Raw genomic sequence first — 17,230 nt, 5'->3', positions numbered from 1 at the left:
AACAAAGCACGTTTCAAATTTGTTTAATTAAAAAGGGTAAAAGCCTTGGAAGTGAACCGACCATAAGGAGCGCAGAAAAGGACAGAACCACTAAATATAGCATCCGCAGAGAAAAGCATGTTTTAAAGACTAGTCTGGTACACAAAACAGTTCCCCGTTCGGTCAAGACGCATTTTTGTGTGATTCAGCTGTTACAACACGTGGGCTTCATTCATTGTGATTCAACTATTTTCAGCATTCAACTATCATTATTCTTCCAAGCAGATATTAAACGGCTTCAAGCCTTCAAAGCCAATACGATTGGGTCAAAAAATCTTCTCTGAACGCAATTCATAGGATAACCAACTATCAAAATATACCCTTGTTCTGCATGTTATCGGTTGAAGCACACGCACTTTAAAGCCAACAGAACCTTGAATAAGAAAGAAAGGTCAATCTGGCTACTGAAAAATGCATGTCTAACCGAGCCTAGACCATGAAGCATAAAAGGCATTCACCATTATTAGGAAATGTGCTCAACATACAGTCATGACTTGCAGATTAAGGAATACAAGCTCTATGCATCAGATAACTGCTAACTGATGCACCATACATGCTCGGGGAATGGGGAAAAAACAAAAATTGAAATATTAATGCATCATTAATATGAGTCATAGATCTTCTCAGCCAAAATGCATGAGAGAGAGAGAGAGGTCACAAAGGTGAGATCAACTCAGAATCTTGGCAAAAAGGAAAAAATATATTCACCAACCCATCAATGTTCTTCTGACTCTGTCTACAATCTGACTCCTAGCTATCATATTGGATAACTGAAATTTGCAGTTCTCATCCAGAAGAAATCTGTAGACCTCCCATTCACGATCTGATGTTGAATGCCTTCCTATTTCAGCCTATAAACCAAGACAGGACGTGTTACGAGTATATCAAAATTTGAGTTGGCAATTTATGATAGAGAAGTATTCAAAAATCCCATACGCACTTCCTTAATTGAGTGAAAAAGCTAGTACCCTATCATAGGTTGGGGAATGTCAATCCCAAACCAACATACAGAAGGGAAGGGTATGAGCAATACATGGGAGATGCAAATCACAATTGCCATGTTACTTGATGGAGATTTAAAACTCAAAACTCCAATCTGGCAACCTGGCACCATAATCCATTGGATCAGTGCCAAGCACCTAAGGATGAAAATCATGGAAATTGCAGTGTGCTGATGGCTTTTTGAATCATATTGTGATAGCAAGTATTCTTACCGTGAAAATGCAGATCCCAAGTAATTTTAGAGCAAGTGTAACATCATAGAAAACTCGAGGTCTTCCCTCTCCAGATAACTCAACTGGATTAGCAACCAGCAATTCGGTTTCTGGTCCTCGGTTTGCAATAATGACACGCAACGGATGAAGCATTTCCTCTTTCAAACGAGAACACAATGCATTCTGCTTCTCAGGATCCACAATCTTTTTCCCATCATTTTGCCGAATAAATAGGTCCAAATCACGATGGCCCTTTGTATTTGGTGAGAATCGACCATAAGCTATCTAATTAATAAGAAACAGTGCCCACACAGCAGAGATTTAAGGAAGTGGAAAACATGTTAATACTTGTCAGAACACATTGACATCCATGCATATATGGTGGTCGTAGAAAGGAAAGATATAAATCTAGCCCAACATTTCAATTCTTTCAATTAATGGGATTAATCTACCACTAATATGTATTGAAGCAAGAAAAGAAACCACCCAGGAATCCCCTAACATCTAGTGGACCTCATCCTCTCAGAAATCAAATATAATTCCAGAACTAGCACATAATTTTTTATTTGGCTAAGAATATATAAGATAGAGGGACAGCCAACTGGCTCAAAAGAACAAGTGTGGAACCATGGTGGTTTGTACGTGTTATATGAATGCCTCATCATATAACTAGAATGGTAGCCAACCTTAATTAACAAGCAAGGTAACCTGATCTTATTTTGAGGTACAAGAACTATGATCTTGTGAAATGGACCGTGGCAATCAGGCAATAGCCAGTAAAGATGGTAGGTAGGGGTGAAAGAAAACCGATCTGGGCCGATAAAACTAGTGGTCGGTCTCGGTCCACTAGTTTCCAGAATTTCGGTTTTCGGTCTAGTCCCGAAGCGTGGTTTTTTTGGACTAGACTGACTGAAATATATATATATATTTTTAAATTATTTTTATATAGTATTTTATATAATAGTTGTATAACTTAACTATGTAATTTTCATCTAACCTATGATCATTGACAATATAAAACATTAAATATACTATTAAATATTAACTAATATATTATATGAAATTATGAATACATGATAAATCAAAACCTTACATATTTATATGCAATGATACATACTCTAGTATCTACACTTAAATAAAATAGTTAGGTACATTTTTTGTAAGATACCAAAGTTACATTGATCAAATATCCAAAGTACAATTATTCATTAACCACATACGAAATATTAAAATTTTAATATAGGTCATTATGTATTAACTATCATAATTCATACACATACCATCAAGTATTGACAATTGAGTACTAAGTTAGTAAGATCGTCAATATAATTGTAAGTAGTAATTTTATTAATGACTTAATTAGATAATCCACATTAAAGAGGTCACTTAATTTTAATTTTATTATTTTAAATAATTTTCTTCATTTAATTAATTTGTTAAGAAAAGAAAATAGAATAAAAAATGTTTATGGGGGTAAATAGTTTATATTCATAAGTGTAAACATTATGAGCTTTTTCGTATAGATGGGCTAAAAATACACATTAGAAGTGATTTTGGGCTTTTTGTATGTTTGGCCCATTTTACACTGGCCTAGACCGATTGGACCAACCGGGCAGATAGCAAATGGCCTGGTCCAGTCTATAGGGGTAATAGGTCCTGTCTCAGTCAGGAAAAAGGGTGGACCGAAATTTTTGGTCCTGTCCAAACCACCCCCCAACAGACCAGACCGAACCGATTACACCCCTAATGCTAGGTAGCTTAACTTTTTGTTCCAAACAACTTTAAAATTGATAAAATAACTTTTGAGCGAAAACTAGTCCCAAACCCAAATTGTCAATCACTCAACTTGGAGTACAGAAAAATCCAGTTATTTGGAAGAAGTGACACAACATGGGAGGAGAACCCTATTACAAGACAGCTAGGATTCCACACCATATGAGACCAAGACAATAAAACCCCAAAACAGATTCAAATTAAGAAAAGCTGAATGTGAAAGTACTTATGGTGAAGAGAAGAAATCCCAACCTGAATATTGCAATCTTTCAAAGTTCTCATGATGTCATATAATAGACCCTTGTGATCAGCGCAGTGTATTTGAAGTAAGGTATGAACTGGACTCAATGAATTGTCTATGGTCACACTAGCCTTCTTCAATATTGCCATATCTGGACTAAGAGCTTGAGAGCAGATTTCCTTATCTGAAAACTCACATCTAAATAGCTCCTCAGCTACTACAGGAGAAAGAGAAGAAATCCCCTGATGGCATTCATACTCGGGACCTGCCAACTGAAGTTCACAGCTGATACAGGACTCACCCAAGACAGCATGCAATTGTTCCAATGTCTCATCTTGTCGCGTCTTTGTGTGTAGAATCTCCCTGAAAAGAATTATGGCAGATATGAGGGAATGACCATAAGAGCTTTGCTTACAAGTCTGGTGTGTCAACACACCAATTGTTGAGAGCCCATTATAGTTTTAAACAAAAATTAAAACGCCAATACTTTTTCATTATTGTAGGACCAACTTCAGTGGTGTGAAAAAACAGGCTTGCAAATAGGTTTTTTCTAACCATAATAGATAGCTCCTCTGCCTGACTGGAACGTTTATAAATAAGAATCTCATGATTACTAAGAAACTTAATCAATCAAAGTCAGGGCATTAATCTTGTGCAGTCAATTCTGCTCCATGCGCTAGTTTCTTTGACGTATCTGATCTATGAATTCCAGTTACTCAATAACAAAATTCCTTCTAGAAAAATCGAAATTTCCATGGACATAAGGGGATTCCGATCTAAGCCCTAGTTGTAAAAAATGGAAAACACCTAATTACAAGCTAGGAGCTGGAAATAGCAGCATAGAAATCACGAAAACTAATCTCATCCAATGCAATAGACGATGCCCAAAGTAACAATGTATGGGGAAAAAAAAAATCTAATCCCTCCCAATGAACATTCTCTATTTTCAAAACAACATATGTTCCTCTCATTTCATATACACCACATAAGACATAATCGCACCACCTTCCAAACAGCCGCAATTTGACAATTACCCTGGATTCCTCTCCAACAGGCCAATAGATCCACCACCCTCCTAGGCATCATCACCCAGGCAATACCAAGCCTATCAAAAATCTCATCCCATAGAACTTTTACCACTTCACAATGGAGAAGAAGGTGGCCCACCAATTCACCATTCCTTTCGCACATAAAGCACCAATCCATTATAAGTATATCATGTTTTTTCAAATTATCTACAGTCAAAATTTTCCCATGAGCTGCCAACCAACCAAAAAAAGCAACCTGGAGGGGCAATCTGCTTCTCCAAATGCACTTCCAAGGAAAATCATTAGATGATTGGTTCGACGTAACCTTGTACAATGATCTGACCAAAAAGTTCGGACAATAGTCTGCTACAAAAGCACCCTGATCCAATGCAAACCTAAAAAGAGAAGGGTAACAATCTTTAGAGCAACATCTCTACACCAAATATCACGCCAAAATCAGATTCGAGATCCCCTAAATACCACATATCTGAAATTGCAAATGAAATCCCCCATCCATTCCGAATAAATTTCCACACTCCCACACCCCTCACCTCATTTGAACCCCACAAAAAAAAAAAAAAAAGTTCCACATTTGGAGTCAACAGCATTCCTCCAAAAAGCATCCCATTCCTGGTGATACCTCCACAACCATTTCCCTAATAATGTCTTATTAACGTCTTATTAACAATTCTTAGTTATATGGGAACGATATATCAAATGAGAATCAGAAAAGTGAGCACAAAACAAAACATTACAATATCCAAGGTGAGGCAAGCCAGTGATGTGATAATATAAAAGAAAATGAAAATGACAAATCACATGACATGTATTTCTATGGCCAAAAGGGGACCACTTATTAAATGGTCCAAAACAAGGAAAGTATATAAGGCTGCAAAAGCAATCGAATCAATTGACAATATATACATATATATAATTATAAGAAAATACAATATATATATATATAAATGAGTGTGTATCAAACTACTTATCAACAGAAAGCTTAGTGCGTTATAAATTAGAAAGTTTAGTAGAAACTTCAAAACAAAATCTCACATGCTATCCATAATGAAGAAGAGGTCAAGAACTCTGCCATCTGGAATCGTCATCACTTTGACTCTTTGAATTTTAAGCTCAAGCTCGCAGAGAACATGCGTAACGTCTAAAGCGATTTTCACGGCTGCATTAGAACCAGAATTCACAGAAATAAAGCAACAAAGGACACACAAGGACTAGAGAGAATTGCTAGTACCATGTAGCAGCCCTTTCCGGTCAAGGCAAAAAAACTTCAGTAGGTAAACTACAGAGGACATTGAGCGTGTAGATGGTTGGTCAAAGTAAAACGACACCAAACATGATGGGCATATTGATTGGAGGCGGTCTTTTATATTCGACCATCGCAAGATGAGGGAGCTGGAACGAGGAACTACCCATAATATAATGTAGCACCACCTCCCATCAGTGGAAACATCTATAACCAGAATGTCGAGGAAGATAATCAAAACAGTGTGGCAGAAAAAGAATTTCACTGAAAGTCATGGTATAAGCATATCAAATTTACAATAACTTTCACTCAACGACCACATTCATTACAAATATCTTCCTATAGACTACTGCATAACAAAGGCAAAAATTAAAGTTCTTTTTGATTACTTAGGAAACTGGAAAGATAAATACATTTTAAAAAAGTTATAAGCTAAAATATTTATACCAAAATTACAACTTGCTATACCCACCTCGAACAAAAATCTACCAAAATTACAAGTTTTCGTTTATATTCGGATAATGTATTATCAAATATCAATCAAACAAAAGGATTAGAGTATCAGACAAATCAGCGCTCCACGAAAATTAATGAGGTAGATAGAAATAAATGAGGTTGTTCACGAAGTAGACGAGAAAAACTGGAGTTAATTTCTGGTCCAGGAGATAGAAATAGTTAGAGAAAAATTATTAATCAAAGAAAGCACGAAGATTCGCCAATGAATTAAAATCAATAATAAAAAAAACTAACTCCGAAGAATTTGAGTGTCAACTGTCAAGCATCGGATATTCGTGCTTTCTACGGTATATACCATACCTCCTTTAGTTATGTAGAGACCGAATTCAAGGATTATTCTGCAAATATCGCATCCGAGTCCCATTTTATCGGGGCAATTGATCGTGATGACGAAGGGTTCGTCCTTCCCATTTCCCTTCTCATTTCCCTTCTCGATCACGACGATGTCGTCGCTCGGTAGTCCCATACTGACAACTGAAGAATGACTGCCGTAAATGCCAGAATGGTAAAGCTGAGCTAAAGCCTTTCGCGGCGTGCGAACGTCCGGTCTACGGTGGATGTGTGCGTGGAGTGGAGGCGGGGTGTGCTGTGGTGGAGGCGATGGCTCAGGTTGTTCTGCCTTTTTCTTATATATATATATATATATATATATATATATAATTACATATATATATAATTACACTCGTAAAATTATAAATATCACACGATTATTTTAAAAATATATATAAAAAAATAATTTACAATCGTAATTATTATATATAGTCATTTTAAAATAAATAAATTAATATAAAATTTATATAAAACATTAATTTTTAATTATAAATTTTATTCTTTTAAAACGATTACATGAGATTTATAAATTTACAATCGTATATATCATTGTTTATATATATATATATATATATATATTTATATATATAGAGAGGCTGAGGTTATTCTACTTTATTCGAGACTAGAGACGTGAGGCTGCAAGTGAAGCAATTCGTCGTCATTGCTGTTGTCAGAATTTCGTTGGTTTGCGGTCCTGACAGGTGGCGGAATGGCGGTCGTTGATTAGAGTGTTTTTTTTTTTTTAAATTTTTGGTGGGCTGCGGGGTGGTAGCATCTGTGCCTTCCGGAAAAGGCAAAAACAAAGTAATTTTCATAGCCAACAAAATATTAAGAGAAAAAATTTAATTATAAGTATAATTAGACATTAATATATGTATTAATTTAATATTATTATTTAAAAATTAAATTTTATTAAAGATAATATTAATTTAAATTTTAAATATAAATAAATTAAAATTAATACATAAATTAATATATAATTTTATTTATACATAACAAAACTCATATTAATATGTCACTTACACCTGCGCATTATATAAAAATTGTACATGATTTCTATTACATCTGATTTTTTTTTCTATTTCTTTCTTTCACTCCTCGAAAAGTCTTCTCATTTGAATGTTCTTCAGAAAAACACTATGATTCTCCGTCTCTCGCACTCTGATCTCTTTAGAAAAACACGTTGAGCCAGGGTCACAGACTCACATGGCGAAGGACTCAATTGCAGAAACTAAAAGCACAGGAAATGGTAAGGGGGAAACCCAAGAAGATGCATCCATTACTCCACCTTCCATTTTTGGGAACTACTACCAAAACCTTTGACGAGAGCTTGCATCAATTTGATGCGCGGAGAGATCAGCCCAAGCCCATTACTGGTTGTCAGGATAACGATCCATTGGCTTCATTACGTGGAGAATCTCAAGACGGCCAGAAAAAGTATTAGGTTCTGCTTGCCGTTGAGATTTTTCATATGAAGATTTTAAATTTTAAAATATTTTAATATTATTATTATTTTAAAATTTAAAAAAATTAAGAAAAAATTAAATTATTTATTATATTTTGTATGACGATTTAGAAAAATTATAATGATAAAATAAAAATTTTGTATTTAAGATAAAAAATTTCAATGACCAAATCGAACTAGTCTTCAATTAGAAGCAATTTCGTTTTCCAGGATATTTGATATTTGCTTGTTCCTTCTCTTTTTAAATTGCTTGGAATCCAGTTTCTGTTTTAGTGCATTTATTGAAGCTTTCAGAGTGACATTGTGACAAATTTTTCTGAATCATTGCTTGTGCTGCATAATTCCGGAGTTTGTCACCATGCACCGCAGTGTACTTTTCTCATCTTTCACATTCAGGGGCCGATGAAGGAATGGCCACTGGATTGGAGAACTTATCATCTCATATGGGTTCACTTGCATTAACAGAAACGGAATGGATTGGAATGGCCCATATCAAAGAGAAATACTTTTTGCAGTCGACAGATGCAGTTGGCATGCAGTCGACTGTAAAAAAGTGAATTAATACGGGATCTATATAAAAAAAATATTATTTTTTTAACTTTTTTTTATTCATGTAGGTCTTCTTGAATATAAAAAAAAAAAATTATAATTTTTTTTATTCATTCCATACAGTCGATTGCATACCGACTATATTTATCGACTGTATGTAACAAAACCCATATCAAATGCATGTCCTCCCTGATATACCTGTGTGCTACAGAGAACAAGAGAAAAAAATACATGCATGAGTCGTCGTGGGAGAGCAGGGACAGCGTTCATTTGATATAGGTGTCGGCATCCCATTCGTGGTGTTAGATCGTGCAGGAGATGGAGAGATCAGAGCGTTTTTCTAAAAATACTCGAAGGAAAACTTTAGGAAGAGAGCAAGAAAAAACATAGAAAAAATTAGGCGTAATAGAATCCACAGACAATTTTTATAAAATGCGTACGTGACATATTATTATCGGTTGGCTGTGAAAACTATTTTTATATCCAACCGATTACCTACTTCTCTCTCGAGAAAAATCTTGAGGCTAATGGGTGTGACCAGCTAATTAATAAGTGCCACATAGGCATTTTAAAAATAAAATAAAATGAATTATTATACACCTGAAACTTCTCCCTTCCATTCTTTCTCTTCCTCCCCCATCTATACTTGATCCACTCAAAAGGCAAGCAAAGAGGGAATTGCATTTATGAAAGCTTTTGATGATCCAAATGCTTTGATCTATTGGCGTCATGTCAATCCATTCTAAAATTTGAAGAGATTTCTTAACGTTGGTTGCGAGACTATCCTACAAGAAAACATCAAAATTATCAACAATTTTATATACAAAGTGATTAGAACCAAGAGGAAACTACTGGCAGTGCAACAAAATTGCTTGAGTTTCAAAGTTACAACACTTCCGTTTTTCAATCTGGAAATATTTGTTCTTGTGAAAAAAAATTTTGCTTTTGGGCTTCCAAAATATTTACAAAGGAAGCATTATTACAAGTGAAAAGTATTAGTTTGAAATTAACCTTCCAATTTGGAACAACAAGACTAGCTTTGATTTTAGTTTAATCTTGAAAACTTGTTTGAGGTTCTTGGTGGAGAGCACAAGGCATGAACTTTTTGGAATCCTTTCTATATTGTTCTTCTTCTCATTTTCTGTGTTCTTGCTCTATGAATTCTCATTTCTTGCCCAAGTAAGCCAGGCTACATCTCTTTACGTTCAAAAATCACATTCATTCTCATCTCACTTTACTTGAGGAACAAATTTGCTATGCCCATCTCAGAAAAAGCTCCATTATATATGAATTGTGAGGAGATACCTGAAAACTTTTTACAAGATAGGATCACAATTTTCAGAGATGAGAGTTAATACCAACAATTGAAGGGAGAGAGAGAGAAAACGTAGCAAGAACCGGTGGGTACAAATCACAATTTTGCACTAAAATAAATTGAGAGAGAGAGAGAGAGAGAGAGGGGCCCAGGGGCGAGTAGCCAGGGGATGGTGGAAGGTGTATGGGGTCCATTTCAATTCTTTTTAGAATGTCCATGTGACCCTTGTTGATTGGCCGGTGTGAAATTAAATTTCATCTCCATGTGCCTTGGAGCACCACTCATGTCTTTGATACGCAGTCATTTGAGCGAAAATTTTGCTAATTTCTAGAATTTTGAGAAAAAGAGAAGATAGTTTTTTTTTTTTTATGAGTAATATCAAATATAATATGTTATGCAAGCAACACGCATTTTTTTAAAAAATAATAAAGTTCATTATTGTAAAATTAAATTTTTTATATAAATCTTATATTTACTTAATTTTTAAACAGTATTACACACATGTATTCTACAACTATAAATATCATTTCATAATTCATAAATCATCTTAAATCCTTCAACGTCCCAACGTAGCGGAAAAGAAAGTTTACACCCGCCCATTGCCTTTTGACACATCACTATTTTTAAGAATATTAGAATAGAAACGACCAATAATCCTACACAAATTCTCCCGTCTGTGTCTCCCCTCTAGCCATAGAGCCGAGACAATATGGGAAGTGGTACCGAATGAAGATTTGATGGCTGGAAATGCAAAGAAGCTTTGGTGGATTATCAATCAGAAATCGATGCAGAAATAGAGGATTTTGTTGCACAACCAGCCAACTGGGGTGAGGATTTGTAAGACCTTGTAGAACAAATGGGTGATTTCAGGTCGAAGCCATGACAAAAGTCATAAATGATATATTGATTGATGTTGTGTTTTGTTTGTTGGGTTGGGTGTCTGCAACTCCAATTCCTATATCTCATTCTGGGTGATTGAGGATGAATTATGCTTTCTCGTGCAACAGGGATCTTGAGAGTTGCTAAGAGGCAACACATCCAGCTCCCATGGCATCATTTACTCAATATTCCAATTATTGTTTACTCTTCTACTGCAGTTGGAATCATTTCAAAAAGTTATGACTTGTTTCTTTTTCTCTTCTCACGATCAAGCAGACGTCGTTTTAAAAAGAATAGAGAGAGAGAGAGAGAGCACAGATAGGATAGGTGTGAGAGTTTCAAGCTACGATAGCTTGAATGGAGAGAGACAGAATGGTGCGGCTTGAGGAGAGAGAAACAGAGAGGGGATTGCATGGGATTACTTAATCCGGTTCTATTTTAATCTTTTTTGAATTGTTACCTGTCGAAGTATTGGAGGGTATAAACCCCCTCTTGACACCGGCCAGTTAGAAATTATCCTCTTGTTCTCTATGAGCACATAAAACATAATTCTAAGCCTAGGGTCCAGAGAACAGCGAACTGACCCAAAAAGGAAATCCTGAAAGAAAAGACAAAAGAAATTCAAACCCAAAGACAGAACATGTATACAATTAGCATCCAGGAACGAAACACGAAAGCAACACGCCATCGGCTTTTCTCGGAGCGCGGAAAGAGATCAAATGAAAACTCTTCTTTAACAGGATAAATGGACAGTGCATTTATAATTACTAGAGAAAAAAATTCAGATGTAAGCTGGTTAACATAAGAGCAATTAAATCATCGATGCAAAATGCCATGCCTACTTGGGACAAAGCCAAACAGAGGATAGGCGACAATCAGTGGGAAATTTCAAATCTCCGCCCACAAATTTTTAAGGCAAAGGAAGGTAATTAAACACAGCTAAGACCAATTAAAACTCATCGCAAGAAGTAGGGTATCTGGAGGACCTAAAATGCAGCGATCTTGTGACAGTTCATAGGGAAGGAAACATTGCAAAGTTTAAACATCATTGGCTAGAGAGAAAACAAGATAAAAAGAGAGATCTCCCATGAAATCCTAACTCACTACTAAAAAGACATTATTCACGACGAATAGCGTAGGGATTATATTTTTTTTTACCACTTCAGAAAATCCTGAAGGAGACCTTAAAGTTTTCGGACTCCTACCTTACCCAACTTCCAGATCTTAAAACAGATTGACAACAATAAATTCCAAGAGCCAACAACCAAAAAAACACCTTTCCAGAAAACAGAAATCAAATGCTTCCAATTTAAAGTTCGAGTCACATACACCAGGAAACAACACAAAAAACAATGGAAACTGATCTATAGCCAAGATCTACAAGCACTACTAAGACCTAACCATCTTAAAGCCCCAAGTATACAATCTAACCACCAAACCCATAGAGGGTCCTTCCCTGCCTCTTCAAGGCGTAAACCACATCCATAGCCGTCACGGTCTTCCTCCTAGCGTGCTCAGTGTACGTCACAGCATCGCGGATGACATTCTCCAAGAAGATCTTGAGAACCCCTCGGGTCTCCTCGTAGATCAGACCACTAATACGCTTCACACCACCCCTGCGAGCCAAACGGCGAATCGCGGGCTTGGTGATACCCTGGATGTTATCGCGGAGAACCTTACGATGCCTCTTTGCACCTCCCTTACCCAAGCCCTTACCGCCCTTTCCACGACCCGACATTTTCACGGAAAGTTGTTGAGAAAGAAAAAGTCAGAGCAAGAACTGCACTCGCACAGGTAGCTAGCAGTCAATTTGTGAAGATATGCGGAGCATCTGGGGGTATTTATATGGCGGGGGTCTTCAGTTTGTGGTTTTTGAAGTTCGAGCGGGGATTAATGGGAATCGTTGGATATGGATGCTATCGACGGCTGATACTATCAATCCGCGTGATCTTTAAAGAGATGATTCGAACCGTTGATAAGATATAGATCGACGAAGGATAGTGTCGCGAGTGGAGTGTCACGGGTTGTGCTTCTCGTGTGAGCAGGTAATTAGTGTCTGCTTTGGCGGTTTGCGGAGTGGAGCCAAAAGGCCGTCGAAATTTTCGATTGTTCTTCCAAAATTTTGAAATTATAGTTAGGGCATATGATTTGGCGCTGGTCTTTTCGCTTAAAATACAAAATCATTCCGAGCTTCAAAACTTCAGAATTTAGGAATAGTTTAAAATTAAAATTAATGGTTAATATTGACAAAAATAAATAAAGAGTTATATTATTTATGATAATGTAAGACTATAATAGCCACTAAAAACATAAAAAATACAAATTAAATCATTTGTAGTAAATAATGTGAAAACTTATGGCATCAATATTTTCACATCATTTAACTAGTAACATATACAACTTTTCAAAAATGAATGATTAAAGCTCAAATATAAAGAGTTTTTTTTTTTAATTATATTTTCAAACTGTTGTATAAAGTATACGTGGTTAAGAAGCTTTATATCTTTATTTAACTTGGAAGATAATTTTTAAAATTTAAATTTTATAAGTCAAATTCTATCTTGGATAAACAAATATGTTTCATTCATACATAATAATTGAAAATAATAGCATAACAAACTTTATTACAACGAAGCATCTAATAGAACCTAGAATGAAATATGGACATTGATGCCACCATTATATAGTGTTGATCTAATGAATAGTAGAGTTCACTATTATAAAATATCTCCTTACACACCACTAAGTGTTTGTTCTTAACATAATTATAGCTCTCAATATACATTAAACAATTATCAACATTCTTTTACATAACACAATCAGCATTTTAAAAAATCTTAAGATTCGTATATCCCAAACAATAGTGAGGAAATTAAGAACTAATTGCAAATCAATCTTCTTCAATGCATAAACCAAATCATAATACCGATCTACCATTCCCACCATTGAACAGATATGTGGACATCTAGTAGCCCAAATTGATTGAACAAGTAAGCATCCACAAAAGCATGAATACAATCTTCCATACCAACCTAACAATGTGCACATAGTCCAAAAGAAATAACCACCTTTAACAAGGACCTCTGTTTTGTAGGAAGATTTTTTGTACATTCTCCATCCAAAAATTTTAACCTTATTTGGCAGCTTCAAATTCCAAAACTGGCACCAAAGTAGTTTGGTTTCCTCTATATTTGAACTTTTAGCATTAGACCCATGTATGAACAGCGCCAAAGCTGTACGATAACTTGATTTTACAAAATAATATTCATTTTGTGTACCTCGTCACGTAATACAGTCTTCAACCTCCAAATTAAACGAAGTAAATAAATTATTTCAGCGACAAAAGGAGGGAAAATTGACTTTACCAAGTTATGGTTCCAAGAACTTGAATTCTGAATCAACAAAGTATCAACTATACCATCAAGACATACAAACTGATTATGAGGTAAAAAATGTTGTTGTCAAGCCAATGGAAGCCATCTATCTCGCATTATATTAACTCTATCACCCTTCCTTCCCTAATCTCCAAACACACCCAGATAGCAATATATTCTTTCCTGTAAAAATATTTCGCCACACATAAGATGGTCTTCGACCCAAGCTTGACTGCAAAAATCCCACACAAGGAAAATATTTTGACTTAAAAACCTTATACAGTAGGGATTAAGTATCATCTACCATTTAAATGATTTAGATTGTATGTTTTAGATACTGGTTTGAAAATAAAACAACTCTATTAACAAATTATTGGTATTTGATTTTTAAGTTAAATGAGTCTCACAATAACTAGTGTGTTAACACATTAACTTGTACATAATAAAAATTTAGTTTTAATTGATGCGACCATAAGTAGATCTTCTAACCCTTGGAGTGATCTCTAAGCTTGACAATGAGAACACTTTCTCTTCATATTTGGAGGCACAATTTTTATTTGTTTCCTTGATAATAGATGTTTCTTTTGTAGAATTATGGACAATGAAGATGAACGAAAATAGGATAGAGACTCGACAATATGGTGACACCCTGTGAGGATAATTGTTCTGCAAGTTAGTGATAGAGATAGATAAAGAGATTCAAATACCTTCATTGTGCACAAATGGTTTTTATTTATAGACCATAAAACACTGATTGGCAAATTACACAATTATTAATAAGATGATAGTTGGCAAATGGCATAACCATTAACAAATGACATGACCTTTTGACTAAATCAAATGATTGTGTCTCTTGACACTTCCTTAACCATTATCATGGAAACTATCACCATAAAGAGAGTGTCGTTTCAAGGGATATACCGTTTGGTGATCACACTCTTTAAAATTACATTTTCCATTTTCAAATCAAAGCTCAAAGTCGCATTTCTATTAGCAGTGTCATGGTCGTAATGAAGTAATAGAAGAGATGTATTAGCACACCTTTCGTCGTAGATGTATTAGTTCACCATTACGAGACTCTTTTATTGCCAAAAAGAGCATGCATCCCAATAGAAAAAGAAAGAAAATTCACATGATATATTGTTGGATACTCCCACGTCCTCTGAAATTTAGTAAGAAAATTAATTATCAAGAAAAAAAAGTACGCATCAAACTGTGGAAAGACACACAAGGGGCATGCTCACGGTCTAGAGGTCTCGTGCTCTGAATAGGTACATTCAAATTGCATGAGAATCATCTTGCATATAATGGGCACGTAATTTATGGTCTGATGAGTTAGATTTATATATATATATCATGCATTTTCTTTATAATCTGGCTAAGAAAGGTAATACGTTCATGTATACGTATATTGATGTAATTTTTTTGGTATGGCGATCACTTATCCAAAGAAAAATGATGAGTAAAAACTCTACAAGAAACAAAGGAAATTAAATGGGATAAATTTTAAAAGAAATGCTATACATAAACTACTATCACACCCCACACTTCACACCGGACCTGATGTGAATTTTTTTTTTTAATGTCAGATCATCATCAACTTATATCCCTCATCTACCTCTATTTCTCTTCGACCCCCCCCCCCCCTCTCTCTCTCTCTCTCTCTCTCTCTCCCCCCCCCCCCCCTAAAGCTCTCTCTGTCTTCGATCTCTCCCTCCCTCCCTCCTGAAGCTCTCTCTCTTCGACCTCTCTCTCTCTCTCTCTCAAAACCATTACACTTTTTTTTCTTCCTCCTCTCTTCTTTCATCTTCTTCTTCTTTAAATACACGTCCCACCCATACCTTTTTTGGTTTAACTGCCACCTAAGGTGTAAGGTGTAAAATGGGCCAAGGAGTTGATAAGAAGAATAATTCAAGTTTAAATGATTCAATGCCAAGGCTTATGAACTAAAGCGGTCTTGAGAGTGTAGATCCTCTGTAAAATGAGAAAATAGTCATTCTAAATACTGTTATAAATTGTGTAAGTGTCGTATATTTATTTTAAAAATAAGTAAAATTTATTATTAAAATTTTTTTTATGTAGATATCATATTTATTTATTTTTTTAAAAATAATATGTAAAGTTTGTACATTCTATAATTACAAATATTATTTTTTATATATAAAAAAAATTGTAAAGTACAGCCTCTAAAACTCTTTATAATGCAGTTAATGTTAAATCAATAATTACTCATAAAGTTTAAACTTATTAAAAAAAGTGAGTTTAATAATTCTTAATACATTCTTCGACACTCCTCCTAGTATAAAAAGTATAAGTCAACATGCAAACCCACCTATTAAAATTGAATTTGATATTTTAATTAAGAGATAGGGTTTGAATTTAAGACCACTGATATGATATTTTATATACTTCCAAAAATTTAAACTTATAAAAAAATGATAAATCTAATTTAAAATTACTTTCGATCTCCAATTAAGAAAGGAGAGGAGGAATCTGTTTTACCTTTTCTCAACAAGTCATCCTTGTTTGTGCCTAGGAGTGTAATCGGTCTATGACGTCACGGATCAAAAATTTCAATTCATCCATTTTGTCCAATCAGACCAGACTGATTATATTTATAGACTAGACTGTTAGTTATTGGTCCAGTCGATCTAATCGATCCAATCTGGTTTATGAATATTTTTTTATTCTTTTTTTTTGACATATAAATTAATACAAAAAATTAATTAAAATTAGTAAAATTAAAATTAAATGAGCTCTTTAATGTAGATTGTGTAACTAACTCATTAAAAAATAATTAATTATAATTATATTTATGATGTTAATAGTTTCTAATTTAATACTTCAATAGTCATAATGACCTATATTAAAATTTTAACATTTTATATATGATTAATGACTATTAAATAATTTTATTGTCCATAAATTATTCATGCTTATTAGCAACTTAGGTATCCTAAAAACAAATTATCTAATTATTATTATTTTTTTATGGAAAACCTTTCATTAAAAGGATATTAGTAGTACAATTCTCTTAGCTCCAAGGACTAGAGTAATTATATTAGAAACTGATCCCTACAAGCTAATATCACTTACAGTTTTGGATAGTCACAACTTTTGACTTGAAAAATACATGCTAAACTCTATCTTTTCTAACTTCCAAACACATAAATAACTTTGTGATGGGCAGGGTCTTGTCCAGTGCCTCTAGACTAACTGTCTGAGAGGCAAATCCTTGTGTTAGAA

The 17,230-nt window shown here is 34.6% G+C and overlaps 2 protein-coding genes across 2 annotated transcripts; both read right to left on the bottom strand.

Moving 5' to 3' along the window:
- Positions 1–476: 476 nt before the first annotated feature.
- Positions 477–6,703, bottom strand: LOC122291987 (ACT domain-containing protein ACR9-like). The gene is made up of 6 exons (XM_043100099.1): positions 6,373–6,703; positions 5,545–5,763; positions 5,349–5,454; positions 3,279–3,630; positions 1,254–1,538; positions 477–890 (listed from the first exon to the last, which is right to left on the bottom strand). Exons 1-6 carry the CDS (start codon positions 6,536–6,538, stop codon positions 744–746), a joined length of 1,275 nt encoding a protein of 424 aa, XP_042956033.1. The 5' UTR covers positions 6,539–6,703; the 3' UTR covers positions 477–743.
- A 5,184-nt stretch (positions 6,704–11,887) lies between these two features.
- Positions 11,888–12,435, bottom strand: LOC122293003 (histone H4). The gene has a single exon (XM_043101598.1). It carries the CDS (start codon positions 12,346–12,348, stop codon positions 12,037–12,039), a length of 312 nt encoding a protein of 103 aa, XP_042957532.1. The 5' UTR covers positions 12,349–12,435; the 3' UTR covers positions 11,888–12,036.
- Positions 12,436–17,230: the final 4,795 nt, after the last annotated feature.

Source organism: Carya illinoinensis, chromosome 13 (genome assembly GCF_018687715.1).
Source record: "Carya illinoinensis cultivar Pawnee chromosome 13, C.illinoinensisPawnee_v1, whole genome shotgun sequence".
Classification (NCBI taxonomy): domain Eukaryota; kingdom Viridiplantae; phylum Streptophyta; class Magnoliopsida; order Fagales; family Juglandaceae; genus Carya; species Carya illinoinensis.
This window is presented reverse-complemented; position numbering and strand designations above follow the sequence as displayed.